This window comes from Suillus clintonianus, assembly GCF_016758775.1.
Source record: "Suillus clintonianus strain FC179 chromosome Unknown DEU56scaffold_6, whole genome shotgun sequence".
NCBI classification, from domain to species: Eukaryota; Fungi; Basidiomycota; class Agaricomycetes; order Boletales; family Suillaceae; genus Suillus; species Suillus clintonianus.
Genome location: NW_024539230.1, coordinates 711,653 through 738,271, shown reverse-complemented (window position 1 = coordinate 738,271; position 26,619 = coordinate 711,653). Strand labels below are relative to the sequence as shown.

General features: G+C 48.6%; 10 protein-coding genes across 10 annotated transcripts; 2 read left to right on the top strand and 8 right to left on the bottom strand.

The window, feature by feature from the left end:
- Positions 1-3: 3 nt before the first annotated feature.
- On the bottom strand, positions 4-1,236 carry DEU56DRAFT_483113 (uncharacterized protein). Its single transcript, XM_041346439.1, has 3 exons — positions 1,042-1,236; positions 752-963; positions 4-697 (listed from the first exon to the last, which is right to left on the bottom strand). The coding sequence occupies exons 2-3, from the start codon at positions 763-765 to the stop codon at positions 187-189; spliced, it is 525 nt and encodes a 174-aa protein (XP_041213855.1). The 5' UTR covers positions 766-963; positions 1,042-1,236; the 3' UTR covers positions 4-186.
- A 1,931-nt stretch (positions 1,237-3,167) lies between these two features.
- DEU56DRAFT_868749 (Metallo-dependent phosphatase-like protein) lies at positions 3,168-6,089 on the top strand (the record flags this gene model as incomplete). The annotated part of the gene is made up of 19 exons (XM_041355515.1): positions 3,168-3,185; positions 3,276-3,412; positions 3,476-3,530; positions 3,583-3,631; positions 3,683-3,732; positions 3,795-3,844; positions 3,912-3,947; positions 4,099-4,202; positions 4,254-4,281; positions 4,333-4,432; positions 4,487-4,533; positions 4,582-4,607; positions 4,663-4,725; positions 4,778-4,858; positions 4,972-5,057; positions 5,112-5,248; positions 5,298-5,346; positions 5,394-5,774; positions 5,826-6,089. The coding sequence occupies 19 exons, from the start codon at positions 3,168-3,170 to the stop codon at positions 6,087-6,089; spliced, it is 1,761 nt and encodes a 586-aa protein (XP_041213854.1).
- Positions 6,090-6,322: 233 nt separating this feature from the next.
- On the bottom strand, positions 6,323-8,471 carry DEU56DRAFT_868748 (cytochrome P450; the record flags this gene model as incomplete). Its single annotated transcript, XM_041355514.1, has 13 exons — positions 6,323-6,515; positions 6,575-6,604; positions 6,654-6,776; positions 6,826-6,872; positions 6,927-6,961; positions 7,016-7,102; positions 7,156-7,258; positions 7,312-7,437; positions 7,490-7,733; positions 7,791-7,916; positions 7,982-8,115; positions 8,168-8,264; positions 8,329-8,471. 13 exons carry the CDS (start codon positions 8,469-8,471, stop codon positions 6,323-6,325), a joined length of 1,488 nt encoding a protein of 495 aa, XP_041213853.1.
- Positions 8,472-9,489: 1,018 nt separating this feature from the next.
- On the bottom strand, positions 9,490-12,044 carry DEU56DRAFT_977066 (uncharacterized protein; the record flags this gene model as incomplete). The annotated part of the gene is made up of 5 exons (XM_041359632.1): positions 9,490-11,105; positions 11,162-11,422; positions 11,489-11,641; positions 11,699-11,787; positions 11,868-12,044. 5 exons carry the CDS (start codon positions 12,042-12,044, stop codon positions 9,974-9,976), a joined length of 1,812 nt encoding a protein of 603 aa, XP_041213852.1. The 3' UTR covers positions 9,490-9,973.
- Positions 12,045-12,603: 559 nt separating this feature from the next.
- Positions 12,604-13,302, bottom strand: DEU56DRAFT_482786 (GTP cyclohydrolase 1 type 2/Nif3). Its single transcript, XM_041346438.1, has 3 exons — positions 13,012-13,302; positions 12,798-12,943; positions 12,604-12,729 (listed from the first exon to the last, which is right to left on the bottom strand). Exons 1-3 carry the CDS (start codon positions 13,154-13,156, stop codon positions 12,676-12,678), a joined length of 345 nt encoding a protein of 114 aa, XP_041213851.1. The 5' UTR covers positions 13,157-13,302; the 3' UTR covers positions 12,604-12,675.
- A 42-nt stretch (positions 13,303-13,344) lies between these two features.
- DEU56DRAFT_849481 (Longin-like domain-containing protein) lies at positions 13,345-14,170 on the top strand. The gene is made up of 3 exons (XM_041355164.1): positions 13,345-13,601; positions 13,670-13,895; positions 13,945-14,170. Exons 1-3 carry the CDS (start codon positions 13,421-13,423, stop codon positions 14,093-14,095), a joined length of 558 nt encoding a protein of 185 aa, XP_041213850.1. The 5' UTR covers positions 13,345-13,420; the 3' UTR covers positions 14,096-14,170.
- A 2-nt stretch (positions 14,171-14,172) lies between these two features.
- On the bottom strand, positions 14,173-19,034 carry DEU56DRAFT_977064 (uncharacterized protein). Its single transcript, XM_041359631.1, has 8 exons — positions 18,709-19,034; positions 18,583-18,657; positions 17,821-18,340; positions 16,078-17,770; positions 15,904-16,025; positions 14,924-14,990; positions 14,619-14,865; positions 14,173-14,567 (listed from the first exon to the last, which is right to left on the bottom strand). Exons 1-8 carry the CDS (start codon positions 18,906-18,908, stop codon positions 14,552-14,554), a joined length of 2,940 nt encoding a protein of 979 aa, XP_041213849.1. The 5' UTR covers positions 18,909-19,034; the 3' UTR covers positions 14,173-14,551.
- Positions 19,035-19,769: 735 nt separating this feature from the next.
- Positions 19,770-21,684, bottom strand: DEU56DRAFT_482592 (glycoside hydrolase family 16 protein). Its single transcript, XM_041346436.1, has 12 exons — positions 21,440-21,684; positions 21,223-21,387; positions 21,137-21,169; positions 21,074-21,083; positions 20,984-21,022; positions 20,854-20,923; positions 20,770-20,803; positions 20,677-20,708; positions 20,546-20,630; positions 20,370-20,484; positions 20,101-20,317; positions 19,770-20,052 (listed from the first exon to the last, which is right to left on the bottom strand). Exons 1-12 carry the CDS (start codon positions 21,589-21,591, stop codon positions 19,991-19,993), a joined length of 1,014 nt encoding a protein of 337 aa, XP_041213848.1. The 5' UTR covers positions 21,592-21,684; the 3' UTR covers positions 19,770-19,990.
- A 1,326-nt stretch (positions 21,685-23,010) lies between these two features.
- On the bottom strand, positions 23,011-24,270 carry DEU56DRAFT_482459 (uncharacterized protein). Its single transcript, XM_041346435.1, has 5 exons — positions 24,024-24,270; positions 23,870-23,960; positions 23,598-23,811; positions 23,473-23,540; positions 23,011-23,421 (listed from the first exon to the last, which is right to left on the bottom strand). Exons 1-5 carry the CDS (start codon positions 24,100-24,102, stop codon positions 23,343-23,345), a joined length of 531 nt encoding a protein of 176 aa, XP_041213847.1. The 5' UTR covers positions 24,103-24,270; the 3' UTR covers positions 23,011-23,342.
- On the bottom strand, positions 24,246-26,543 carry DEU56DRAFT_482340 (uncharacterized protein). Its single transcript, XM_041346434.1, has 14 exons — positions 26,321-26,543; positions 26,209-26,264; positions 26,111-26,156; positions 25,952-26,051; positions 25,796-25,889; positions 25,728-25,744; positions 25,523-25,674; positions 25,370-25,471; positions 25,258-25,317; positions 25,109-25,203; positions 25,050-25,060; positions 24,933-24,991; positions 24,475-24,877; positions 24,246-24,420 (listed from the first exon to the last, which is right to left on the bottom strand). The coding sequence occupies exons 1-14, from the start codon at positions 26,372-26,374 to the stop codon at positions 24,389-24,391; spliced, it is 1,281 nt and encodes a 426-aa protein (XP_041213846.1). The 5' UTR covers positions 26,375-26,543; the 3' UTR covers positions 24,246-24,388.
- Between the last annotated feature and the right edge of the window lie 76 nt (positions 26,544-26,619).

Below are 26,619 nucleotides of genomic sequence, written 5' to 3'. Positions count from 1 at the left end.
TGTGTTCCAATATAAATAGTAGATAGGATCAACTAAGTAGGAGTATACGGTAGGACAATCGTGATTACTGATTATGGGCAGGAGCTATAGGGAGATGCATATATGATGTAAGGTCGAAACGCAAAACAATAGGGACATTACTAGTACTGTAAGATAACACCGCTCGGCTACATCAACTTGAGAAAATTACAAGGGGATGCACATGACATTTTGGCTGATCGACCAACCACTGTCCATGCACAATGTGTCAATTGCTCGTACTTCGGCTCCATACGAAACAGCGACTTCCGCATCCTGGCAACATTCCTTTTCAGTAGTATGTCTCCGGAAGGCGTCCTCCCGCGAGAATGAACGCTGGCACGTCAAACAAATATGCCGTACTCCAATGTGTTTAAGTATATGACGTGTGAGATTGCCTGGTTTCGTGTGGGAGTCGAGACAACCCTTCCAAAGGCAGACAATTTCCTTCGTCTCCTTGCTCGTAGCGCTGGCATTGATACCGTGATGTTGCTGAAGGTGTTTGGCGACCTGCTTGTGCTCGACACCAACGTGCATGTCGCACCCGTTCCAGTTACACGGGTGCACTTTGACCCTCGAGTTGGCGTCGGCGTCGCGCAGGATATCCCGGTCAATCACGATGGGATCCATCTTGTTATGCTCCTGGAGCATATCATGGACCATGCGAACTTCAGACGAACTGGAACAAAGAACAGTGAGCACTCAAGAAATGATGGAGGATGTCGCCACTAACCGTTCTGTGTTCATGTTAGATCAGAGGGGATTTGGTTTGTATGTCTTCTTGGTTCTGTAGATGAGTCGTTTTTAACTTCCTGCATCTCTGGCGCTGTTCCCCACCGCAGCTCGATAAGAGGGTTGATGTTGGCTATCATTGCCAGGCTTCCACTAAGCTCTTGGCTTTGGGCAATCCCGCTACAATGGTGGAAGGAATAGATTGGTTACGCGCTGTGTTTCATCGATATTCAAACAGGCAAGTTGAAAGGATGATTATCACTTTTGGTCGATGTGACAATGTTGCCATACCAGAGCGGATCAACTACAAGCAACCGCATTACCAGATTGATTTCACATTGTGTTTTGGAGTGAGCTCTGTGTACGGCGAGCGCTAGACTGATAACAAAAGCCTTCGTGGCACCCGGGAAGATCAAATTTTGATCCGTCAAAAGACGGGATTAGCAGCCACCCGACTGGCAGGTCCCTTGGAAGTTCTCTAACAACAGCTGAGATACCCAGGTGCGGTGGACAAAAAACGACCAGCCAGAAATACAGCACACGGACCTAAGTGAGTGACCTACCTCTCGGAGGGACAACTGTAAGCATGCGTCATTAGTGAATAAAAAAACAATCTGGAATACGTGTCATTTCTCGCATCCGTGCGCTATGACGTTCGGAAGGGGCCAGGCGCAACGGCATGGTGGAAGGATCTGATTTCAGTCTGAAGCTGGCGACCTGTAATATCGAGATGTGTAACTAGGGTAGGCCGGACCCGACAAGTGACTGCCAGTGTGTGTGTGGTATTCGACGTAATAGTTGCAGTGTGAATTCACAAAATACCGGCAATAACATCCCCCTCACTCCGGATCCGGGTCCGTTGCACTGTGGAGACAAACGAGCATCTTTCAGTCTACTTCAAGTGAGAATGCTGTGATGACTTAGCCACGACAGCGCAGCGTCAAGAAAGGCGAGGACCCATCGAAGCTGCACACACCAAATCATAAACGCAATGCCAGGCGCTGATGTTGTGAAACATGGCAGGTAAGTAGGATTCCGCGGAAGCACGCGTGATTCTGCATGGACGTGCTTCCATTATGGAAGGACACCACGACAACGAGTAATCGACGGACACGCGTTATGCATCCAAGTTTCGCGGATCACAGTGGCCCTGCCACTTCGGATGAGCGCCCGGCGTTGACGGCACAAACATCCAGTAATCACTTGAATACCAGTGCTGAGCGCTGAGCTTCTGGCACGCTGACGATCGAATTGAAGGCTTCTACAGCATATTCGTTACTAGGAAAACATAAGGGCTAGCCTGAGGCATGAACGTTGAACCACCAGGCCCAGTGATCCCGGGAGTTTGGTAACGAGGTAGACCAAGAGGGATTTATCCAACAGAAGATTCAATTGAGCGCGTGCAGCCTGTGCAGACATAGACGCGTCACGTGGGCACAGCATGGTACCGTGTAAGATGCCTCGAGCTCGCATCTAGATCTAATTAGTCGAGGGCTGCCATATTCTGTCATAGAAGATATTACTCTTACGTGGAATATGACTGGGCAGTGGACATAGAAGCTCCGCGACAGTCCCATAGGCTACGCACGGAAACGACCAGCCTGAAAGGTTAGTACGCTGCTGCAGCTTGCACGCCGTGATTTATTATTCAATTTTTGTGTGTCTACCGCAATAAATGGCAGTTGCGGCAACCGGGGACAGCACGCTCTCCCCAGTAGGGCTGAATCTCGTGCATTATGATCAATTCAACAATTTCCGTCCGACTGCAGCCTGCTTGAGCAGCTTGACTGATCCGGGGTTCGACGTGCACGGTAACCGTAGAAGTTGAATTGCTCTGGCGAAATGAGGTCTTGCATGAGAAAGTGCGCAAGCTGAGGCGTGTTCCGACTTCCCTAGGGAGAGTATGGAGGCCGCCGCACCGAACGTTGTCCCTTAGACTCCCAACCGTTCTTTGAAGGAGGTTCATCTGCCATTCATCATCGTTGGCGGACTTGAGAACGCATCAGATGGCTCAAGATGACTTGTGGTCCGTGGGCACCGCGTGTCCTCCACCAATATTAGACGAGGCCACCGGTTGGTTGTCTTTATGGAGTCATAACCGCATGGACAAATGATGGTAACCTGAATCGTGTGGGAATTGAAACTCCGTCCCTTGTGCAAAACCTCACCGGCCCCTGCTTCAGCCTGAGATGATGATGATCATACGATGCGGCTCGGTTACCTTATCTCTCCTCAGATCAGCCGATGCGGCATTCATCATAGTAAGATGGCCCGCTCATCTTATGAGCTAGGTACGGCCTTTGATTGGAAGAGGAAGCTTGAAGTGATCAAACTCAGCTCGCTTGAATTTGCTAATAAGCGCCCCTGGGCGCCCTTTCGACCAGCTTTTTAGATAGGCAGGCGCCGCCCCTTCCAGTATGATTTTGGCTGCCGCTGTTCTTCTGGGTCTTGCGCTCCGTGGTGCTGCTTGCGCGGGTGATCACTTACATGCTCGTGACGCCCATGCTCATGAACATTTGGACAAGCGTGAATACCCTCAGGTTCCAATCACACCTCCCTACCGCCCTCTCGTCTGGAAAGATTTTAATGTGATCCACACCACCGACACCCATGGTTGGTTACTCGGCCACCAGAAGTTATCGTTCCCTGAACCAGACTATAGGTGAGTGCACAGAACTAATTCGAGGCATCATGGCTCAACCACGTCGCCCTTTGCGTATTGTAGCGGGGACCTTGGGGAATTTTCTAGCTTCGTGACGCACATGAAGAAAATTGCCATCGTTCGTCCATCAGTCTGGACCCTGACTTCGTTGTATGTATATCCTATTGCAGGAAAAGGACGTCGACCTTCTTTTGGTGGACTCGGGTGATCTACATGACGGTATGTATCGCATTGGCACTGATGGAAGACACAATCCAATTCACCTCTCAGGAACTGGGCTTTCTGATGGTTACCCCCCCGGTGGTGTCGATGCGCACGAGGTCTGTCGTGTTAATGTTGATACATACCTTGCAATTGACACCCTTCGCGTGTTCTTTTACAGACAAACAAGTTCCTCGAGCGCCTTCCCTATGATGTCATGGCTATCGGAAAGTGAGTGTGGATTTTATGGTCCTTTAGCCTGTTGGTACCGGGTTAAATGACAGTTTCACATCCATAGCCATGAACTCTACGTCTATGCGAATACATACGACATGTGGGTTCTGAATATACTTTTGGCGAATTTCCGTTTGACTGACTATCTTGATTCACATCTTTTTTTTTGGCTTCCTCTTCTCTGACGCCTATTTTTTCGCCTGTGGTCCCAACTGATTTTCAATACTTGCCAAATGGACCAACCCCCTCAGGTACACGAACTTTGTCCCTCACCTTGGTGGGCGGTACTTGTCTTCCAATGTCAATATTACTGTTTTCAACTCGGATGGCGAGCCTGAGAGTGTGCCAGTCGGCAGTGAGTTTGAATTTTAAATCAGTATTCCCGCTGTCGATGTCTTTTCCGCAGATCGCTATACCAAGTTCACCACAAGGAAGTAAGCGGTGTTATGAATCCAAGGAGGGATTTAATTCATTCGATATGACAGAGGCCGCCGCATTACTTCTCTTGGAGTCATATTCGATTTCACTGGGAACGACGTGAACACGACTGTGCAAACTGTGGCTGATATGGTCAAAGAGCAGTGGGTACGTTATCTTAGGTGTCTAAATATAAACCAGTGTCCTGATCTATGTTCACAGTTCGCAGAGGCCATTGCGGAAGAGCCTGACGTGTTTGTACTTGTCGGGTAGGCTGACTTAATTATTATGGGAAACTTTTTTTAACGTGATCTCAGGCACATGCCGGTTTCTTACGATAACTGTAGGCCATCTACAGCAATTGTGAGGTTCGGTGATACGATGAATTGGTTATCTAGGGCCTACTGTCTTCGATGCTGTTCGGGCTGTGCACCCTCAGACGCCCATCTTAGTATTTGGAGGTGGAGGCCGCCTATTTGATGATGTTAAATATCCTTCTCACCGCGGACCTAGGACATAGCCACATCCGTGATTGTCAACAGTACGATGGCCGTTCTATGGCTCTCGAAAGCGGACGCTACATGGAGACGATCGGTATGTGAACCTCAAAGATGGGTTAGGCTCAAGGTCTCACTTGTTCTTGTTAGGCTGGATGAGTACATTGTTTGATAAATAATGAATCTCAAAAACTTGACCCAGGAACTTAGGTGCGGACCTTGAAGATGCCAAGGGCAACGCCAACAACATTTCTTTTACAAGGAGATATCTGGACCAGAACCGAGTGACCTACGAGGTAAAGTGTGCATCAGTTTTTCGATGGTGTTCTTAATCCGCCTGCCGCAATTAGTACCACACCAAAATGTCAAACCAAACGTTTGACACTGCCTCCGGGCGGTCGATCACACATGGCCTGCAGGAGCTTGCCGTCGATTTTGATTTGTCCTACCTGTACGGAACAGCCCCACAAGATTACACCATCAACCAGTGGGTACTCCTATACATCACATTAGCCACCAGCTCAATCGTGTGCTAGGAACCCATATCCTTCCAATGGTTCCCTTTTATCTCTTTTCATTGCAGATGTAAGCACTGATTTCTCAGAGATATCAATTATCAACGCCCTTGTTAGGCTATCCCATACGCTCTCTCTATTAACAACACCCGTGATTCCATCCCCAACATATTTATCACCAATTCAGGATCTCAACGCTTCAACATCTTGAAGGGACCATTCACCAAGAACGATCAGCTCACTGCCTCGCCGTTCGCGGATTCATTCTTGTATATCCCCAACGTTACGTTTAGCGTCGCAAACCAGGTGCTTCCCGCTTTGAACAATGCGGGCGCAAGTGAGAAACGGAAGCGAGATGAGATCGAAAAAGAACTTTGGAGCCGTGGGGTTGTTGACACTCGGTACAGAGCCTGGTTAGAGGAGATGGATAGGCGTGCTGGAATGGGTAGACGAGAAGCAATGTCGGGCAATCTGACGCTCGGATATGTCACCGCCGATGTAAGTGGCCCGTCTTCCACTCGCTCCGATATGCTCATAGCTGCAACTTAGTCATGCCCTGGCGCTGGCGACGACACGATGCACATGGCGCTGCCCTATTACTCGATTCCAGATTTCATTGGCTCGAATCCTCCAAACGTGACAGATGACACGCCTGTTGATCTTGTCTTCGTCGACTTCATTGAAACGCAGCTCCTTGGCATCCTCAATGGCCTGCAGAATACAAAGAACTACACCACCACTGATGTTGCACTGTACAGCTCGACGCTGGCTACTGCAGCACTGGGCCTGTATGCTCAAGCCGAGTGGAACTGACTGAACAGCCGGTAGTATGGCTACGCTGCAATCGTATTTATCTCTTTTCCACAATCCTCTGAAACCTGCTCATTGCCTTCTCGAGTGCACTTTGAGTCAAAAATCATAGTTTGGTTATATATAAAGGGGCCTTGCATGTTTCATGCCAACACTGAGTACCCAGACATGGCATTACGCCATTACTGTGAGTAACTTATCAGCTATAAATATTCGTGGGTCAGATTTGAAGCTTCTCATGCACCCTCAGGATAATCCTGCAGCATGCGCCTGATCTCTGTCTTCAAAATTCTCGTCTTGAACTGAAGACTGCATGGCGGGACCAGTGGCATCACCCCATCCATATATCCCATGTCATTCAGTGGCTTCGTATCATCCAGAGTGACGTGGAAGGCCCAGAATAAAAGGACCGAGTTGATGAATATCGATCTGTACCGATTGAATATGAGATTTGAAGATCACGAACATAGAAGGGCTCCCCGTAATACCTGTTCGCAAGGTGTAGACCAGGGCAAATGCTGGAAGGAAGACAGTCAAAGAAAGCATGGCCTAAAAGGCGATGCGTACCGGCGACCAAATCCATAGGGAAAGAACGTTAGATCCTCTCTCATTTGACCTTCGTCGTTGATCCAGCGCTGAGGTTTGAACGCATCAGGGTCAGGGTAGGCTTTTGGATCTCGAGAGATGGCCCTGACACAATAGCCATTAGATCCTTCGCAGGTTGAAAGATCATGCTTACCAATGGTTGCCGAATACTGTAGTCTCGGCGGGAATACAATAGTTTTTCTGCGGGTGGATGTAGGATTTTCCTTTGCACGACAAATTGGAAAGATAACTCACCCAAACCACGTCTTGAGTAGTTTTGTGAGGAAATCCTACAGTGTGAACGATGTAAGTTCATGTACAGGCTTGATGATGAAGATACCCGCCCATAGGGCCCAACGGTCTCCATCTCATACACTCGGCGATGAAGGCACGTAAACGAGGAAGGGAGTGTTCGTCGGCGAAGGTCGGTGCTGAAGTGGAGACATCCTTGGATCAATAAAAGTGCAATAGGAAATCGGGGTACCTCGATCCGTGCCGACGACTGCGTCAATCTCGGCTGTGACCTTGGCTAGTTCCTCAGGGAAACATGCGGCTACCATTAGCACTGTGCACATTACTAAAGCAGTCTGACACCTGATTTCAGCCACACGCCGTAGGAAACAACGATAATACACTTCACCGTATCGGATCCAGCTCCAAAGAAGGTGCCAGAAAGAAAAGCCATCTCAGTCTCTGTCAAGCCATGGAGCTGTTTATTTTCTAGCAAATATCTCGTGAATGAAAGACCGGCGTCCGCATTGTTTTGCTGTGCAATGATTGAGACACTATGCGAAGTCCGTCATATCAGAGACACGTACCATTTCTTGTTTCACGAAATTCAGGTGGGCAGTGAATAGTTTCAGGTAGCTTTTATACTGCTGCCTTAATTTTCGGCCATACCATGGAAGGTATTGAAGCCACGGAATCGAGTCCACCAAGTAAGCGCCAGGGTTCGCTGCTGCAATAAGTGCCCCGATGAACTGGCGACCCAATTCAATTTCGTCATCGGTCGCATTCATGTTCTTCCCAAATACAACTTTCGTAATCGTCGTCGCAGCATAACTTCAAACCAACTGTAAGTAATGCACTACCAGAACCCGAACCTAGGGAAGCGCTTGCCTTATCACATGCTTCTGGTAATTGCCTGGGTCTTCAAGAAAGGATAGAAGTGTGATCTTCGCGTGTGACATCTGCAGGAGCTGATATTCCTCAACTGCTTTGGGCTGGAGATGCGTATGAAGTGCTCTGCATCACATTAGAAAGTAAGACAGGGGCTATTTACACCTGCACAGTATCGTTTGACAACGAACCTACGCATTCGACGAAACCTTTCTCCAGCCGCAAAGGCGACCGCCTGTCCACCAGTAAACAGTTTTCCAGCAGCAATAGAGGGAGGACGCTCAGCCAGTGCTATGCCCTGCTTCTCCATTATATCCATCGCGGCCTGTAACAGCATGTTGAGCCTGGAAAAGACAGTTCAAGGTAGAGGGACTGACTTCGTGACTGCCAATAACAACAATTTTATCGATTCCTACGCGAAGGGTGATTAAAGGACCATACTCGTCGATCCATCGCTTTACAAGGAGGAATGGGCTGATCAATATCAATGACAAGACACGATTAGCGCAAAAACAGTGAGTCAAATGTGAAACTTTACTCGCGGGGTAGGACGTGCCCTACAAGACTGCCCGCGGGAGGGGAAGGTGGGAGAGGAAGGGCATTCTTCGATCCGTGAAGGTAAGCCCGAGTAACTACTCCCACCACCAAAATACATCCCGTAGCACTAAGGACGAGCTTCATGTTGTCAGAAACGGGCAGGTCAGAGAATTGCGGCATGATTGATGCAAAAATGATGGGCAAGCTACTCATCAAAAGTGCATTCAAGCTGCGCATGACTTTTATAGTACTGTATGCTGTGATTGCTATCGTAGCTAGCGTGAACATACTAGTCACCCTGTCTGTATCTGGAATTTGAGTCAGTGAGATGGTTCGTTGGTTTGCTGGAAGTCATTCACGTTTAGTAGCTAACCGCCGAGAGGATGGGATTGTGTATTGACCTCAATCTTATCGGGTAGGTGCCACATCCGCAACTGCCGTCGGATAACGAACGAAGGGTCGATGACACAAGACAGTAACTGGGACGCGAACCTCCAGCTCCATAAAGATATCTGAGCTGATCTTGGTACATACGGACGTGCCTGATGGGAGTTTTCAATCTTCGTGTCAGGGGGTAACCGAAAGCGAAGAGTCGCAACCTGGTCCATTGGATTCAGAGGTATATTTCATCTTCACGGGATCTCGAAGACGACATATTTGAATTGACCGAATGACCTTCGAACTAAACACAGTGCTGCTGTTCAGTCATCTCCAATATCAATATCATGCCTGGAGAGAAGCCTGGTAAAGCAGCAGCAGACCAAGTGAGTCGAATTGATTGATAGAAAGTCAACGAGAATCGAGATCCGGTAGCCTATGGAACCTGCAGGTTGCGATCCAGACGAAATTTGACCTAGACAGTGGATAAGGTGTGGCGGCTGGTCTACTAGGCGGTCAACGATTGGGTGGCCTTACTAGTAAAGTCTAGTTTCATTCTTGGGGCCTAGTCGTGACGTGGCACTGACGGGGCAAAATGAAGCTTGGTCCGTGTTCCTTTAGTAACCACGGTTCAGTTCACCTCGAAGGCCCGACTTGAAAGATGCGCGGCTGTTTTGAATGAAGCCAAGGCCGCTGGCCTTCGTGACTCTCAAAGATGTTACTTAGTGCACCATGTCATTGGAAAGAGTAACGAATTGCATGATGCACTAAATTGCTACCTGTCGTTCCACCAAGCGTACCGTAACCTGGGTGTGCTGACGCGGCATGTGGGAGGCTTGACGAGGTAGTGTCACAGGAGTGGCATGAGAGTTGCGCCAGAGCGTGTCTGATCCTTGCGCAGTCGAAAATTGCATTGGTCTTTCAGTCTAAGCATAGCTTGATTATGAAAATGCGTTAGAATGATAAGGATAAGTGACGAGTCGACGTCTACATGACTACCAGTACTAGATGAGGCTACAATATCCTAAATGGGCCCAGTGAGATGCATACAACTTGGGAATCGAAACATGGAGGCTACGAATGGACTACAGAGGTATCTCGATAACTTGAAATATCAATAAATTATAGGACTGGCTCTATGATGAGGTTTGAGAAGAGGATAGATACACGAACCCTGGAATCTATGTGGAAATTGAAGACTGAGAGAGAAAAAGTCGCATATTATGGATGAATTAGGTATGAAGGTGACGACGAATAGAATTTTGGATTTAGGCATCCGCGACACGTCTCTTCTTAGTCGCGGGCTCACAGTTTCGAACCTTCAGCGCAATAACCCCAGGACCGTGGACAGGGGCTATTTGCATCGTCTGGCACTCTGATCTCGCATTGGCGTGACTTCTCCTGCATGCATCTTCCCGCGCATAGTCGACGTTGCAGGCGGTGCATTTGATTTTGTAGCCGATATGAGTGACGAGGTGACGAGCTATACTCGTACCCTTCATCGCGGCGCGCTTTTTTGAAACACAACCACCCCAGAGACAGGCGGTATCCCCTTCACCACCCGTGAAACCATGGAACCTGACGAGATGGTCTGTGACGCTTGGCTGGTCCCCTTCGATATGCATACCGCAGGGGGAGTGGTTCGTGTCCCATTGGCATTTGTAGACGTGCAGTAGAGGTCGTCCGTGGTTCCGCATGGTAGACTCGTCAACTAGGCGGCCATCGCAATCCACCTTTTGTGGCACTGATGATTGAAGGCGAGATATTTCCACGAGGGGAGCAACATTAACGTGATGAACACGGAGATGCGCAGGTGGCTGAGCACCATGCGGTACTGTGACTGCACGTTTAATCCCAGATTCTGAGCGGGAATTGCGTGCCTGAGGCGGTGCAGCTATCGTGGTATCCCGATCTGCAAGGTTGGAATCTGAGGACGTTCTCCTCAATCGTTTCCCCGTACCCCCGCGTAGCGGGGGATCTGCTGAATAAGAGTGGGGTGGTGGCTGGGTGGACGACCTGATATAATATGATGGCCGGGGTAATCCAGCGGTCCCGCGAGAGACACCAAGCTGCTGGCCTTCATGAGCGTTCAACTGCGACGAGATGTCTTCCTGGGCAGGAAGGACATAAGATCCGGGAGACGAGCAGTAGTCAGCAACAGGGAAAAACACCGCAGGAACATGAGGATAGCGTAGTTCAGGATGCTGGTAAAACCAAGGGGGACGCGTACTGTCGATGCTATCCAGAGAAAAGGGGGGCGATGTAGGATGTGTGAGCTCGTTTTTATCGTCGGGGTTTGAGTAGAAATGAGGGATGGTGATGTCCAAGGATAGTGCGTCACATTGATGGCCCTGACCTGCAGTCCTCGAGAATTTGGCAGCTTCGATGGGCTGGACCTCACTGCGTCATGGAGCATCAGTAATGAAACGTGATAAATTTAACAGCGGAGAACATACGACCACTGTGCCCCAGGTGCCAAGGTTATCTCCGAGGAAGGATTTGCCAGATCAGGCAGCAGGGGCTGATGGCTTGCAGCCCATGCGATCAACGGATCTTGGAGGTTGTGTTCCTGATAGACATGAGCAGATGACGTATTTTGAACTGCGAAGCCGGGGTGGGAAGGAACACAATCCTCGAACGTGTTTGGAAATGAAAGTGGCGGATAAATGGAATGTGCATGTTGTGGATTTGTATTGAAGGAATGATGCATTGAATAACTGCGGTGCCGAGCCATCGTAATTTTAATAAGCTGTATGATGACGACAGCGGCTGCCAATAATCACCTCATGGCATCGACGTCATCCAAATTTTGCGTTGCATCCTCCTGATTGCGTGATAGAAAGGCTTCTGGCTCCGCAAATGTGCATCCTTGTGGAACAACGCGGGTAGTCATCGAAGAACACTGCGTGAAACCCGCCTGAGAACCTAGGGCATGTCTACAATCCAAAGAACGTCGTTAAACATCTAGTCGATAGTGACTCCTATCTACACACCTGATGGAAAAAGTCGAATAGTCTAGATCCATCGCCAGGTTCTGAGAAAGGAAGGAGGTGAAGAGCGAAGAAGCGGGGAAATGAAGCTTCTATATAGTTACTTGTCTGCAACTTGTGTGAACCCCATGGCGAACTCCAGTTTATATCTTGCATCGTGCCTCGAACACACACCCCGGGGAGCATGCGCGGGTTCATAAGGCCAGTCGCATGCATCTACAGCACAGATCACGATCGAGCTGACGGGATAGGTGAGGCGAATACGAGCGTTCAAGCGCTCCAACCACGCGGCGAGAGGTGTATTAGGCAGTGTGGGACCTTTGATGCTGACCTGTGGTTCCCAGGACATATTAGCGCTCGCCGCTCAAGCAAGCACCTAAATGACTGCCAAGCACAGGGAACCAATACGGTGCACAGTAATTTGCAGTGACAATAAGGGATGCTCGAACAACGCTCATATATCCGGTTCTGCAGTAGCTCCGCTAGCACTGCGATAATACTTCAGTCTGCCACGTTGGGAGTATGTTCTGGAAAAAAGGTAAAAAAACTGTAATCTGATTGATGATGCGGGCGACGAGCGGGCGATCGTTATCGCTTGGTAGATAAGCATGTGCCCTTTTAATCAGCTCAGAAAACGTCATTTAACTGATCCGAGTTGTGAACATGTGTGCGGCAATGCACATCTAATATCGCGAGGCGTCCGAAGTTGGAATGCGACTCGCGCCTTTAGCAGCTTGAGAGGACACATATGCGGAGACTGCGGGTGGATTTTAGTAATAGGTGCATCGATTTAAGGGAAGTACCGCACCATGATGCAGAACGGGATTACTTATTAACAACGACATGTTTTCATTTCGCGTAATTGAAGTGAGAAGTGGAGAAGGAGCACGATGCCTTCACCCGACGTGGCACTCAGTGCAAGCGCATTGCGCCATTTAGCCTAGTTGTGTTTCAAATAAAGAAAACAACGAGTCGTTGGCCTAAAAGTCTTCAAGTTTGTAGACGTCATAAGCAACCTCTTCATATGGATGAGCCTGAAGGTGTTAAACGGTCAGGATGGTCACACCCAATTTTACGAAAGAGAAAAAAAAAAATGACTTACCTCTTTCAAACGACGAATCGCATCTTTAAGCTGTACTTTTTCGCCTAGGTCATGGACCACAATTTCCACCCTATCTTCTTCCACGTGTTCAAGCTTGCCAGGCTCTCCAGTAACAGGTTGAGCTTCTGGCCCTGGCCTGAACTGTCCTGTGGATGACCTCAGACGAATCGCCCAGACGGGATCAATCCGAAGCTACCGCCTTAGCAAGACTCACCAATTCCGGGAGTGATGAATGCGCATTCCTGATACTGACCAATTTTACCAAGCACATTTGGGCAGTGTTTGAACAGCATGCTCAGGATCTCCGCGGTGTGAGTTTTTGGGGCAAAAAATACGAGCTTAAACCGAAGTGACATCATCGAAGTCGAGAATTCAAGGGCCTTCGGAGGTTACAGCTACAGCCTAACGCTAGTAGGTAGTTCTTGAAGAGATAGCAAATTATCTCGGATGCGTACGTAGGGTCTAGCCTCAGGCTGTGTCACGGCCACCAATTTCAGAATTTCCTTTTTTGACTTATTAGTTCGGGTGCTTCTCAACAAGTGGTCACTATCGTTGGCCAAGTCGACCAAGGTCGGTGAAGAGTCGCAGCGTAACTGAGGAAGGCTGACTTCGTGTAACCCAAGATGAATCTGTCATTATACAGCATAAACGCCTTCCTCATCTTGGACGCTGAAGGACATCGTGTCCTTGCCAAGTACTACCGACCCAAAGGTCATCCCCAGGGCGAGTCTAAGGACCTTCTGGCATTGAAAGATCAACGAGCATTTGAGAAAGGTCTATGGCAGAAGACCAAGAAGCCTGGAGGTGCGTAGCCACACGTTTAACAGGAAACCTACTTACATGTAGTCCGTCGATGTGGCATACGTGTTCAGCTGACATCATACTCTACGACGGTCGTCTTGCAGTCTTCCGCCATTCACTGGACCTCATCTTCTACATCATCGGCGGTGCAACAGAGAACGAAATAATGCTCTACTCTGCTCTCACTGCGTTCTCTGATGCTGTCCATTTGCTGTTGCGGAATCAGGTTGAGAAGCGGGCGGTGCTGGAGAACCTCGACATGGTCCTTTTGTGCCTGGATGAAACAATTGATGATGGGTAATGCGCAATCTTGATCGATGAACATATATACTCATCATCTTGATAGAATTATTGTGGAAACAGACTCGACGACAATTGCATCAAGAGTTAGTCGACCAAAGGCCGACACAACTGAGATCGTAATCAACGAGCAGACGATCATGAATGCATATCAGACCGTCAGAGAAAAGGTCCAGCAGAGGATACAACAGCTATAGATTCATCCTTTGTACCTCCCCTGTCCACCATAGAACATTTGCATTTCACAGGGACTCCGCCCAACTAAGCACAGGAAATGATAGCTCTCAAAAATCTCTAGATGATGGCAGTAATGAACGATTGTATCATAAAAGAATAACATGGAAAGTACTGGATAACACTTGTACAACAAAATACCCTAACTGATAATACATAGCGATTCACCGGTAATGTCCATTCCTGATGGGAACCGTCTACAGGAGCTGCATATAACCCTACACCGCGATAAGTCTGCGCACTCTTACATTTGCTTTTACCCTCTGTCCAATCCGGGGTCCGCCTAAGCCTGTCCCCTGCTTCTATCGAAGTCTTGATATGCTCTAGATCCTACAAACCGACCATCTGACGAATGAACGAGGCAATGCCTCGTGTTTGCCAATTCCGTGAGTACGGAATGCTTGGACTTCCGTCTAGGCCTAAAGAAGCGTCGAGCTTCAAGGAAACTCAGTGACCAAAAGCAAGATTGATTTCAGCGCGACTGACCTTCCCTGGCTAGTACCAACGCGGGCGATGTACTCATACACAGCTGCACTGGATGCAGCAACGGCAGTCAAAGCCGCTGCAATCTTTTGCAGCGTTGATACCGACTCAGTGGAGAGGGTGAAATCGGGGTGCTCGTAAATGGCATAGGGACGCATAATAGCTTGTCGAAGAAGGATTGTTGGGAGCGTCAAGGGGTTATTGACCACAAGAACCGCTGTGACAAAGGCAAATGCTAGGTATGGTGGTACTGCGGATAGGCAAGAAGTGGGCTTTTAATACTGCAGGAATGAGTGCCCGGAGCCGACCTCGGATAAGAATGCGATGACCACGAACGTTATCCTTGCTCGGGTAGATTTTAGGGAGCCGATGAGTCTAAGAGTTTGTCAATCCTTCCCCTGATATACATAATTTTCACTGCCTATGTTTCAGCATGCTTTCTAAGATTGGCGGCCCTTGGCCGGGAAATAACCACCATAACCGGGAGTTCCTGGATATTCGCGCTGGCCAAGTAGGAGGCTATGATCAACTTACCATGTCTTCAACAAAATTTCAATTTCGCCGTTGCCGTGCCAAGTTCCCGTTGGACCTGGTATTAAATGATAATGAGACAGAAGAGCAACTGCGACTATTACAGTGACTGCCCTTGGCTACCTCCTTTGGAGAAGACGATCACCGGCTTGAAACCGCTAGCAGCCGCGCGCGCGACTACTAAGAGACTGAACGTTAAATCAACGCAACTTTGCACAGCTTGACACGTCGTAACGTCGATAACGGATTCCATCATGACCTTCCTGAGAAAATAAAAGCTTTTAAGGAAAACATTTCAAATACAGATTCGTACCAAAATAAAATTGACAGCTTTCACCAAAATGAACAATCCAAAATCGACCTAAAAACACTTCAGAAAGCAAACTTCGATAGACTTCGATGCGACATTCGCAAGCGTGATTCCTACAACGTCATGGGAACGTTGACCTAGACCACATCATAGACAGGGGAGGGGGAAGCTGGGGAAGATAATCACGACCTTATCTGAATCAGTTCCAGCGTCCACGGATCAGTGCTATTTATCCACCAGTAGATAAGGTCAAACGAAAGATTATGTACCACACAAGCGTCAAGGAACTCGTCACAGAGTTGGTATCAGTAACGAAACATAGCAGGTATATCTGGTAAGCAAAATGAATGATGTAAATGCGGAGCGCGTTGAAAGCGAGTGAGAAGATGACTAGAACAAACACACAAAATTGCTTGGGAACACGTGCCTACCAGCCTGGCGTCTTACTTCATCAAGCAACTCTCCACTCCACCACCCATCCTCGGGGGTATCAGTTACCGCGATGATATCGCCCGCTTGGAAATCAAATTCTTCGTCAATCGTCGCTGCATAATCGTACAGCGCTTTCACTGTAGAGCACGAGTTAGGTTATGAACACATAAAGCAAGATCTTCAACATACCGTAAAACAGGATGGGGCGGCCATCATCAGTATAGGCACCGGTGGGAGGCGGTGGATGACGTGGGAGCTGTGGAGAAGGTGTGCGCGTCATCGCAGGGCTTGGCGCACGGTAGGCATTCGTATTATTATGACCATAGTAAGGTTGCTGAGGGTGGTGATTGATCACACCCTGGCTTGGGTGAGCCACAATTGACGGATTCCGTGCAGGCGGGCCGTAGTTGTTGTAAGGCTGCTGCGGTGGTGGAGGAGGCTGGTAAGGGACGACAGGCTGAGGATCATATTGAGGACGTTGAGGTGCGTGATTATAGTTGACGTAAGGTTGTGGTGGAGCAGGTGCAGCATAAGTCGTCACAGCACCATAATCAGCGCGAGGCTGAGGTTGCGGCTGAGGCTGCGGCTGTGGCTGTCGGTTGTCATTATTATTATACCCCGGGTATGGTTGAGCGCTAGATGGTTGCGCATGGCTGTAGGGTGATTGTCTCGGGGGCTGACGTGCCATATGATCGACCACGACACTTCCATCTGGGCCAAGAGCAATGCCGACTGGGTTGTTCGGCGTAACCGGTCTTTGAGCGATCGACGGCGCACGAACAAGTGACCCTGTTGGAGGCTGAGGACCTAGGTTTTGAGTACCAACACCAGGATAGCCCCCTCGGCTAGTCGGCCGTACCCCATTTGGATCCTGGGTTTGGTGATTGTTAACAGCGGGTGGCGGACCAACAAAGCTATTAGCCCTGCTACGAGATCGTTGTTCTCCAGGGAACGTACGACCATAATTATTGAGGACTTGCTCGACTGGGAGGTTCGAGGAAGACTGTGAAAGTGAGGGTGGCGGAGGAGCTGCAAGAATGGGTTTAGGAGGATTTGGAGAGTTCGAGCGAGACGGTGCAAGGGGGTATGACCCAACCACGACTTCAGCTGAATTGCGGAAATCACGATTGCCAGAGTTGGCTGAAGTAGGGGTAACGAGAGAGTCAGTTGTAGCTCTGCGGGGATCTTGTCCTGATAGTGTGTCCCTGCGAGCGGTAGGACGCCTAGCCAAGTTCTGGGCAGCGGTGAGCTCAGCCATTTGCCTGACTAATGGGTCATTTTGCTCTCCAACAGGAGAAGTCCCAAATTGGGCTCTCTGCTGTTGCGGGTCCTTGTTCGGATCAACATTCCAAGTCTGCCCTCCGATAACTAACTGCGTGGTAGAGACTGTAGGGTCAACTGGATCCCCACGGGGCTCTTGTGTAGGTCGAAGAGCAGAGGCTGTACTGTTGCGCCTCTGTGCCTCGGACGTCTGATGTTGGGTATCGCGGAGAGGGGATACATGCCCGTTGACACCGTTCATTTGAGAGCGTCCACTTTGAGATCTTTGGGTCTGACTTCTCGCGAGGGTAGATTCAGCGGGAGAGTTGCGACTTCCTACACCAATCGCCCCTACACCTGCATGGTTGGTATCATCGTAGGGGTCTTCGGGCTCCGGCGGGGGAGCGCTGCGCCCGGCCGATGACCTTTGTGATACCCGAGAAAAGGTTGCAGGACGAGTAGCGATGCGAGCAGAAGATGAAGGCACTGCATCGGTACTGGTGTAGTTGACGAATGCCGGAGGTTCGGGTATCGCATTTCCCATTCCGTAGTCACGTACAAAATTTTCCATCTCCTTCTCCGGTTCCATTTGTTCCAAGGCGAGTCGCATTTTCTCGCAAGACTATAGACTGATTACTAAACAGCGATATCCGATGATGATGAAAGACTTACCTCGTCATCAGAGACACATACTGTTGATACGGAATTGGCATAGGCCCACATATTATCCTTCATGAACTCCATTCGCTCCTCCTCGAGATCTTGGCAGGTGTCGCAGAATGCCTTCCAATCATGCTCCCACTTCTGCATTGTCTCTTGCAATACCCGGGTAAACTGGGCGTAATCATTTTCGTTTACTTGCACTGTCTGCTGGGCACGTTCGAGCTTCAGGTGAATTTTCTCGAGATCTTTGCCCTGAACTAGCGTCGACTGAGCAGTGTAGGAGTTGATACGGAGGCAATCAGATTCATATTTTTCCCGAGCTTTGCTTGCGTGCTGTTCGCGTGTTTGCTTCACTTTGAACTCCTTCTCGATAGCGGCTTGATAGGTCTTCTTGTGCTGTTGCTGCCTTGCGGAGAAAGCCGCGGCCTGACCTTCGAGATCATTCCGTATTTGCTGCGAAAGCTGCAAGTGATAACCGGCTTGCTTATCGGTTTCGAGACGCAATGTATCCACGGAGTTCCGTAGTTCCCTGTGAGTTACGATCAGTAATGAAACCCTGGCGTAAGCCACACGTCAGATGCAAAGTTGCGCCACCACGCAGCTGAACGCTGTGTATTCGACCCGAGTAATGAGACGGGAAATACATCTCCCTAAGTGCTCTGGAGCAACGTGTAGTTCTGCAGCTTGCAGAGCCACACTTTGGCATCCCGACCGACCGACCAGAGCGGCCCGCAGACGAAGGTCAGGGTTCAAAGAATTTGAGTAGCTCACCCTATTTCATCCTTGCCAATTGACATTTTGGCCAACTTCGCGAGCCGTTTTGCATAGTCTTCTTCGATCGCAGATCTGTCATCGTGTGTAAAGGTCAATGGGAAAAATATATGAGAACCAACTTACCGCTCCTTCCAGAAGTTCTTCAACTCATCCATTGTCCTTGCCCCTCCTCGCATTCGAGCAAACAATACTTCTACACCTGCATCTCCAAGACCCCAGAATGAGTTACAGAAATCCAGAGAGCGAATATTGGTATCGGGCGAAGTGGTCCGTGCATATTTGGCTAGAGATGTCGTGGATGACTGCCTCCTGGCAGACATCATTCGTGATTTATGGCGAAATTGACAATCAGGAGAGGTACAACAATTAAGTTTGAAGTACGGAATGTCGTCGTTTCAAAGCGAACTGGGTCGTCCGTTAAGTTGGTCTTGAGAGTGCGTATACACGCCTCAGCACTTGTGGCAGTGCCGTTCGGTGCGTGAACTGCCACGCGAATTTGATAAATTCAAGTTGCGACGGTCATAGCGCTCACAGCAGTGATCAAGGCGGTACGCTGAATTTTATTCCGAGGACCAATAAAGGTGCATCAGAGGTGATGATCCATGAGCCATTAACACTCAAGGATGAAGCAAAGGCTTTGTAAAAGGCAGTTGCGTGTGCCTCGGATGAGCGCTGAGCACCAGTGCAAGATAATTTCAGGGGGTGCACAATGCGACTAATTTCTCCCAAGGGGGTTGTAAATGTGCCAGGGAATGGGTAAGTAGGTACTATTCCTTCAGCAGACATGCCCAAAGCTACACAGTAGCGGTGGTAAGAAGGAAGGTGCGTTAATAATTTTTCAGCTCATCGGTGACGCTTCTTAATTTCTGTTGTGTAGATGACACGTATCCAGACAAAGACAGCGCTTTCATCTTTAGTTGGACCCTGTTGGACCTCGGGTCAATTTTCTAAAATTGATATCAAATACAAGGCCTCAGGTAACTATTCCACGAGCGAGCACAGGCGGAACTAGGAGTCTTTATCCTTCCAGAGCAGGTGTGCGGTTATTTGGGTGTTTATTCTGCTGATGCATATCTCAGATTATAGATCCTCCTAAGTTGTTGACAATCTAGCTAGTAGAATGACTTTCGCTTTCGGCCATCCATCACAGATTTTGCTTGAGACCAAACAGTCGTGAGCAATGAGATCTTCCCATCAATCCGCGGAATCTCAACTGCCCGAGAATAAGCATCCTCCTGCACCATTCTATGATATGTAATTAAAGTAACATCCTCTGTGCTATATAATCCGCACCGCCGACAATGATCCTACTCGTCTATTTCCTTTCTCAGGGATCGCCGAGTGGGAGTATGAAAATGACGCGCCGCAGGCTATGTAAAGTTATTTAACGCCTTTCCTGTGGCATCTATTCGTAGATGTTCATGGACGAAATTTGGAAGTAGGCGTTTGTGAACGCGCTAGGGTTGTCTGCGGAGGTTTCACATTTGTACTGGACATTCACGCGAGAGCACTTACTGTTGACGTAAGACACACAGTCCGACGGGCATCCAGAAGCATTGTAGAGAGCCGCGTTGCCTGCCCAGTCACCGCCTATGTGCGGTATGAGCGTGGCAGACCACTCCAAAACAATACACGACTCACAGAACGTCAGATCAATAATAATGTTGTTGGACCCAAAGTGAGATTTAATGTCACACTCGGTGTTGTTAGGGAAGTTGGCAGCAGGGATGCCCTGGCAATCAAATCATGTAAGCACAATCCGACAGAGGCGCGAGGACTATTACCCAGTTGGCGGTGTCAATGATCCATGCACCGCTGGTAATATCAAAGGGAACAGTTGGGTCGTATCTCTCCCAGAACCAAACCTTGATATAGTGAAGTGTGCGTTCCATAGCATACCTGCAGAAGAACCTGTAAGCCGCACGAACATTGAGAGTAGTTTGCTAGGCCTGTAACGCACCATCCTCCACCGATCCTGTTGAATCCTGGACCAAAACTGTTGTCATCTTCAGTGAGCTTCACAGCACACCCAACATTATAAGCGACTATTGAATTTTAGCACGAGACCAGAATCAATTATGATGGCCTTACCTGAAGCGTCACAGTTGGTTGTCATCGTGGTTCTAAACAATAACAATTAGCATTTTAGCCAGACGAATCAGTGCAGTGACAAATCAAATATACCCTGATTGGAGAGTGTTATTTGGCATGGAACAATCTGTGCGATGTTGAAAAACGACACAGCTACAAAAGTTATAATGAACGAACTGTGGCCAGTGTGGAGTGTCGCCTGGTTAGGCACTACATTGTTTGCACCCTCGAGGATATCGATTTCACCCTGGCGAAAGGATGTACGTCAGGATGATAGAGCTATCGGAAACAAAAAAAGAACACAAACACTAGCAGGCCAATCGGACTCTTTCGTTTCCCAGATAGCCTGCTAGCCGTTAGTCACTATTAACTTGCTTCATCGGTGCCGCCCACTTACGGGCCATGTTCTGTTTCAAAATTGTAAACAATAGAACCCCTCGGACGAAGAAAAGAGGCTCACCCGCATCCTTCGGGAATATGCTGTATATCAAAGCTATCATCGACAACCATCAGTTAGTAAGACTCATTCATGAGGACATCACTTACACCACGACATGCTCTGTGTACTGGTGGTTGGATCTAATCCTGACCGAATTCCGCCCCGAGTCGTTGGCACTCAAAACCGTGGTATCATCTGCGCGCAAGATGAAGGTGTCGCTCGTGGCATAAGTCAAATTGAGCCTCTCTGCTGTCTTTCGGCTGACATAGGTCCTGTCAATCAATGAGAAAAAGAACAAACTGTGTGCATGCGGGACAAACATACACACGTCCATGGGTGGGGTCGGTGATATTCTCGAAGTTGAAGGAGTCGTAGAAACCTTCACCGCGAACGCTCTCGCTCAAAGTGTAGATTGCACTCGCCAGAGCAGATCCTACAAGCGAGGCAAGAGTGAGAGCACTACTAACGGTCTTCATGGTGGGCTGGCTTGTCTGACGGTATGTGACCAGGGAGAGCGAGAGGACGGTCCTCTTCTTCTATGATAATTTGTAAATTCACCTTCGGGCTGCCCGTGACTCTGGCATGATGAGTAGTAGAAAAATATTAGTCTAACCGACTCTCACGAGCAAGCCCCCGACGTGTCACATCTCAGGGACACAGGGATGCCGGCACCATTTCTTTCGAGTTGCAGCGGGGTATTCGCTGGTATTCGGTTTACTACCCTCCGCAAGGAAGTAAGGGCTGGTAGGCACAGTGACGACGGACTGATGATCTCGTTCTCACGAAGATATAGCGAAGCATTTGATTACAATATTTATGTCTGATAAAAAATGCCCACTACATCGCGTTCTGCGAATGATGCACGTATAGGAATTTTAGAGGTCCAGTGCTCCAGTCGCGTTGAGAACTGGCTTACAATTGTACAGTTCGCTCGTGACGCCGAATCGGTCTCAAAAATAAAAAGAAGTCATCACCAAATTGATGTACATGTGCATGTTGTCGATCTGGATTCAGGCTCTCTGAGATGAAAGTTGGATTTACTCCGATCGTGCGACCGCCGCGCGATTTGCATATGGATGATGCCTAATGATGCCTAACGGAAAGCAAACTACACTGTCGACAGCCGGGGCCCAGGAGAATGGTACAGCAGCTGCTAGTATCTGAATCCAGTAGTTGACCCAATATAAGATATGTCAGTCGACATATTTCTATCTAGCCACTAGCAGGCTATTACTGGACCCTGGTATGCATGGTCACAGCAAGTCAAAACATACTGTGATCTGAGATAGTAAAATAATTGTTGCGAACCGGTCATGCGAGCTCATACACCGTGGGGAGCCGTGAGGCCATCATTTGCTGACAGGTCATGAGCACGTCGATAATAGCTGCCAACTTGAACATCAATTGGGTCTTCAATATTCACAAAACGTTAAACCGGGGACAGACTCACACGATGGCTTCATGCGACCGCAGGGCGAACTTGAACCCAAGGCGGCAGATGGAATGAGTGGATGTGCATCTACTGACATGCAGAAGGAAGTACTATTAGTATCAACCACGACTCCAGCCACTGCGACAGGACTCTGGCACGGAGGACCCGCGCCACACCTCCCCGCTACAACGTAGCTGGCACTAGCGAGAAATAGATACAAGGAAACGCAGAGAAGAGATGGTCACCATAATCCCGATCAATCCATGCTGAGAGCCGGAGATAGCTCAAGTAAGCACACGGGGGTGGACAACAGCGCCAGCTCGATGTCCTTACACGCTGCGTGTCGACATGCACCGATTGATGTTCGAACATCGATGTTGCGACATGCCGCATGGAGACGATTCGTTCAACGTCATTCCATGACTGAAAGCGTTACAGTTGAGTAGTTTTCCAGGGGTTCGTGCGCTTTAAGTTACACGCCTCACCGATACGACTCAGCGTGGGATGAGCGCCACAAAAGGTCGAGTATTGAGTGCTGCAGCGCTGAACAGGCGATTAACCTATTGTCCGAGACTTCGGTTGTCTGTATATGTATCAAACACTTCAATCGGATTAAGTTCCATAGTCTGTGTAATGCTTGTGCCCTGAGACTCGAGAGACTGGACGGACGTCAGTCAGTCACACTGAGAAAATGGTAAATGATGATAAAATGGATCATCATCCTAATCCAATAGCGACAGTGATAGCATGCAACGCGGGCGGAAAGCAGGGAACATAAGGGTATCGAGAGAGCCGTCATCCCACTCTATCCGAAAAATCCCTTGAAAAGATAGATCGCTTTGGATCTTGTTGAACACGATCATCTTTGAGCATCCTGTACAAAGCAATCAAGCCATGAACTACACTTCCTCAGGAAAGACCTCACCGTGCGTCAACTCGTGCATCTTCGCCCTCAACTCCGATCACTGCCTGCGGCGTTTTGGCATCGACGACCTATCAGTAGTGTAAATAGTTGTTAACCGGCGGTCAGAAGAACGTGAGGTTGCTTACATAGTGATTATCGCAGTGCGGGCAGAACTCATCGCTCTCCTCGTAGCTCGACATATCCTTCCTAAAGGCCTTCTTGCACTTCTTGCACATGAACGCCATCTCGGTTGTCTTCCTTAACCCGTGATCTTGCGTCTCCGCATGACACTCTGCGCAATCAAACCATTGCTTGCAGCATGGAGCCCGTATCGAAACTTGGGCATTGAATATATGTTTGCTGAAATTGAGGGAATGAATGCCGCATTGAGATGGTTGGAAGACGATACGCTACCGACCACATCACGATGAACAAGCAGAAGTGACTACGATAGCACTCAGTCTCGAGTCTCCGGCCAGATGATCTGAAGAAGAACCACAATTCGAAACCTGCAAGGCCATCATCAGCTTTCCCACGCTCTCATACCTGGAGGAAGCTAAAAAAGCTGTCACTCTGAACAATTGATAATGAACACAGTGCACCAGATATCGATGTGTTATAACCTGTCAACGTTAGAACCATGCACACCATTGAGGACACAGTAGTGAAGTTTAATACTTAATTTTTAAACCATGCGAGGACTTGCGGTGTTGCGGTGTATCAATTCTTGCATATCGCCACCAATTTAGACATCGACTTACAGTTTTAGACGCTGTACATTGAACATTAAGCTACAGCCTACAGGCGACGCATCACATAGTTGAAAATTTAGGCACTTGAAATTAGAGCTAGCAAAGTAGTGCGCAATTACCGTGAGTAGAAAATGTCGATCCCGGGCCCAATACTCCATTTTGCCAAGGTGCCTAATCATGCGGTATCACTGGTACCAACGCGGTGGTTCTCCAATTTCTATCTCCTCCATCAGCACTCATCGACAACAGCAGAAATAACGAGAGCCCTTACCGAGTGGTGATCGCCAGTTATGCACAATATGATTTACATTCGACTTCCGTATAGCTGTATTATGTCTCGATAGAGCAGCGTCCGTGTGAGGGAAGACAGTCCCCAGCTCCACGTCCCCATCCTTCGTTCTGCGATTTGGCTGCAGGCTCAGTGAAGGTGATACCTCGTACAGCCCGTATTTTGGGTTTTCATCGTCTTCCATTTCTTCGATCACCAATTTTTGTATCGAGCGACTCGGATCTGTGGCCTCATAGCGGGGTAATGTATATGCGGACACATGTTGACCTTCGCGCTGCTCATTCATAAGATCATCTCCAGACGTGTTTGAATCAGGGAGTCGGCGACGCTCGCGAGCTGCCTCCCTATTGGCCATTTCCCCCTTGATTGAGCGCGGGAAGAATATCTGAGGCTCACCGCTTCAAATCAAATTGAACAACTAGTATCCGTAAATGACGCACGATAAGAGTGATCCCAGAGGATACGACACAACCTACAGCCGCAATCATTCCTAATAGGTCTAATTGGAAGGATCAGTCAATGACTCGAGCCTGCTGGACGCGGTGAAGTTGCATTACCAGTGGGAAACCTAGACGAAAATTAGCATAGTTCACACACAGGGGCATAACACACGCACATCTTATCATTGATGTGCTGATGCGGTCTGATACCATCGATGCCCAAGATCACAAACGGCACTGTGAAGAGAAAGCGGAAGAAGATCCGGATGCACTTCATATACCACATATTAGTTGAGCAATGATAATACATCTGCGCGAAACTTACGTTGAGCTCGTGAAACTTTGTGAGCCTAACTATCGTATTCGTATCAACATCGGCTTGTTTCTGAAAGGCGTTGATCAGATTGGCCCATTCTTGACAATCGGAATGAACTAACCAGGCCCTCGAGGAATGTGGGGAATGTCCACAAAATCGGAAGAAACCATATTGTCAGAGACAAGCTTCCGAGACTCCCAACCAAGAATGTATAAGCCTCGCACTAGTCACAGTTTACGAATCTGCCCGATATTCAAATATGCATATGACAGACCTTGTAGGGGTCTCCCCGCGTGAAAATCGTCACAAGGGGCATCAAAATGACTGCGACCACAGAACCGATCGCCCATGTCTTGAAATACAGGCTGCGGAACCAATCCTGTTTCGCAGAGCCAGAATGGATGAGGAAAAGCCAAAAGCATAGCTCTACAGTCCGTGAATTCAGTCTCGACTAAGAGGCAAAGGAGCGAAAAATGAACCTTCCAAGTGTGTTACCCTTGGCCGAAACGTTAGTCGACGTTAGCGAATACGCGTTGGGCATACTCACATCTCTAGAGCCCAAGCTACTGAAAAACACAGGTACAGAGGAAGGATTGCGCTTCGCGCACTGTCACTCCAAAGCTCGTACGGAGTGGGCGTGACTTTGAAAATTTGAATTTGGCGTGAGTGGGAGACCTCAAAGTAGCCAATTGGGCTCACTCACTGCCTATCCCAGGAATAACAGTAAAACCATAGCTGTACTTGATAATGGCGAAGCCCACGACGTAGATTGCGATTAACGGAATGCTGGTTAAATAAGAATACTGTGAGATCGTGTGAGGACGGTGTAATGCAATAGAAAAAAGGGGAAACTGTGACGCACCGTCATGACCCGTTTGAATGCGCCAGAATACGGTCCATGGTTCCACCTATACAAATGAACTTGAGATTTGCAACTCTTGTATGTAGTAATCCGCTAACTTCAGGCATTTAAACTGGTCAAAGGACCAAAGATGATATACTAAGAAGGATTCGAGCTATCTCATATGTCAGTCAGTATTTCCTCCATTGAACATTTGAACTCCAGACAGACCATGATTACGACTGTTGCCCATACAAGGTGAACGGCTGGACTCATGTGCGCCATGATAGAGACGAGCAAAGGAGAAGAAGAAGAGAAGGAGACAAGTGTGAGTGTGCGGCTTAGTAGTTGCGCAAAGCCACTATGATAGCCGTTGTTATGAAGTCGAGGGGGAATAAGCTTGGTATATAGCGCGTCCCTCTCACATCAATTCCACGCGGTGAAATGATGGTGAAACAGATGCAGGTGACATGTTGAATCAATGAATACGTTCATATATGATATCATTTCAGCGTCCGTTGTGGCACGTT

What these genes read in the sequence shown, in the direction of transcription:
- DEU56DRAFT_482459 (XM_041346435.1), bottom strand. Translation starts at nt 24,102, where the DNA reads ATGGTGTGCATGGTTCTAACGTTGACAGGTTATAACACATCGATATCT. An exon ending in TTCATTATCAATTGTTCAGA is followed by an intron (nt 23,961 to 24,023) that starts GTGACAGCTTTT and finishes ATGGCCTTGCAG; the next exon opens with GTTTCGAATTGTGGTTCTTC. An exon ending in TGCTTGTTCATCGTGATGTG is followed by an intron (nt 23,812 to 23,869) that starts GTCGGTAGCGTA and finishes CCTCAATTTCAG; the next exon opens with CAAACATATATTCAATGCCC.
- DEU56DRAFT_482786 (XM_041346438.1), bottom strand. Translation starts at nt 13,156, where the DNA reads ATGATGTCACTTCGGTTTAAGCTCGTATTTTTTGCCCCAAAAACTCAC. An exon ending in ATTCATCACTCCCGGAATTG is followed by an intron (nt 12,944 to 13,011) that starts GTGAGTCTTGCT and finishes GGTCATCCACAG; the next exon opens with GACAGTTCAGGCCAGGGCCA. An exon ending in CGATTCGTCGTTTGAAAGAG is followed by an intron (nt 12,730 to 12,797) that starts GTAAGTCATTTT and finishes TAACACCTTCAG; the next exon opens with GCTCATCCATATGAAGAGGT.
- DEU56DRAFT_977064 (XM_041359631.1), bottom strand. Translation starts at nt 18,908, where the DNA reads ATGATGTCTGCCAGGAGGCAGTCATCCACGACATCTCTAGCCAAATAT. An exon ending in CCGCCCCATCCTGTTTTACG is followed by an intron (nt 16,026 to 16,077) that starts GTATGTTGAAGA and finishes CGTGCTCTACAG; the next exon opens with TGAAAGCGCTGTACGATTAT. An exon ending in GTGGAGAGTTGCTTGATGAA is followed by an intron (nt 14,991 to 15,903) that starts GTAAGACGCCAG and finishes ACAAACTCTTAG; the next exon opens with ACTCATCGGCTCCCTAAAAT.
- DEU56DRAFT_482340 (XM_041346434.1), bottom strand. Translation starts at nt 26,374, where the DNA reads ATGGCGCACATGAGTCCAGCCGTTCACCTTGTATGGGCAACAGTCGTA. An exon ending in GGGCAACAGTCGTAATCATG is followed by an intron (nt 26,265 to 26,320) that starts GTCTGTCTGGAG and finishes CATATGAGATAG; the next exon opens with CTCGAATCCTTCTTAGTATA. An exon ending in CGCGGGGAGACCCCTACAAG is followed by an intron (nt 25,472 to 25,522) that starts GTCTGTCATATG and finishes AACTGTGACTAG; the next exon opens with TGCGAGGCTTATACATTCTT.
- DEU56DRAFT_482592 (XM_041346436.1), bottom strand. Translation starts at nt 21,591, where the DNA reads ATGAAGACCGTTAGTAGTGCTCTCACTCTTGCCTCGCTTGTAGGATCT. An exon ending in AATAACACTCTCCAATCAGG is followed by an intron (nt 20,709 to 20,769) that starts GTATATTTGATT and finishes GTTATTGTTTAG; the next exon opens with AACCACGATGACAACCAACT. An exon ending in TCATTGACACCGCCAACTGG is followed by an intron (nt 20,318 to 20,369) that starts GTAATAGTCCTC and finishes TTTGATTGCCAG; the next exon opens with GGCATCCCTGCTGCCAACTT.
- DEU56DRAFT_849481 (XM_041355164.1), top strand. Translation starts at nt 13,421, where the DNA reads ATGAATCTGTCATTATACAGCATAAACGCCTTCCTCATCTTGGACGCT. An exon ending in GAAGACCAAGAAGCCTGGAG is followed by an intron (nt 13,602 to 13,669) that starts GTGCGTAGCCAC and finishes ATACGTGTTCAG; the next exon opens with CTGACATCATACTCTACGAC. An exon ending in GATGAAACAATTGATGATGG is followed by an intron (nt 13,896 to 13,944) that starts GTAATGCGCAAT and finishes TCATCTTGATAG; the next exon opens with AATTATTGTGGAAACAGACT.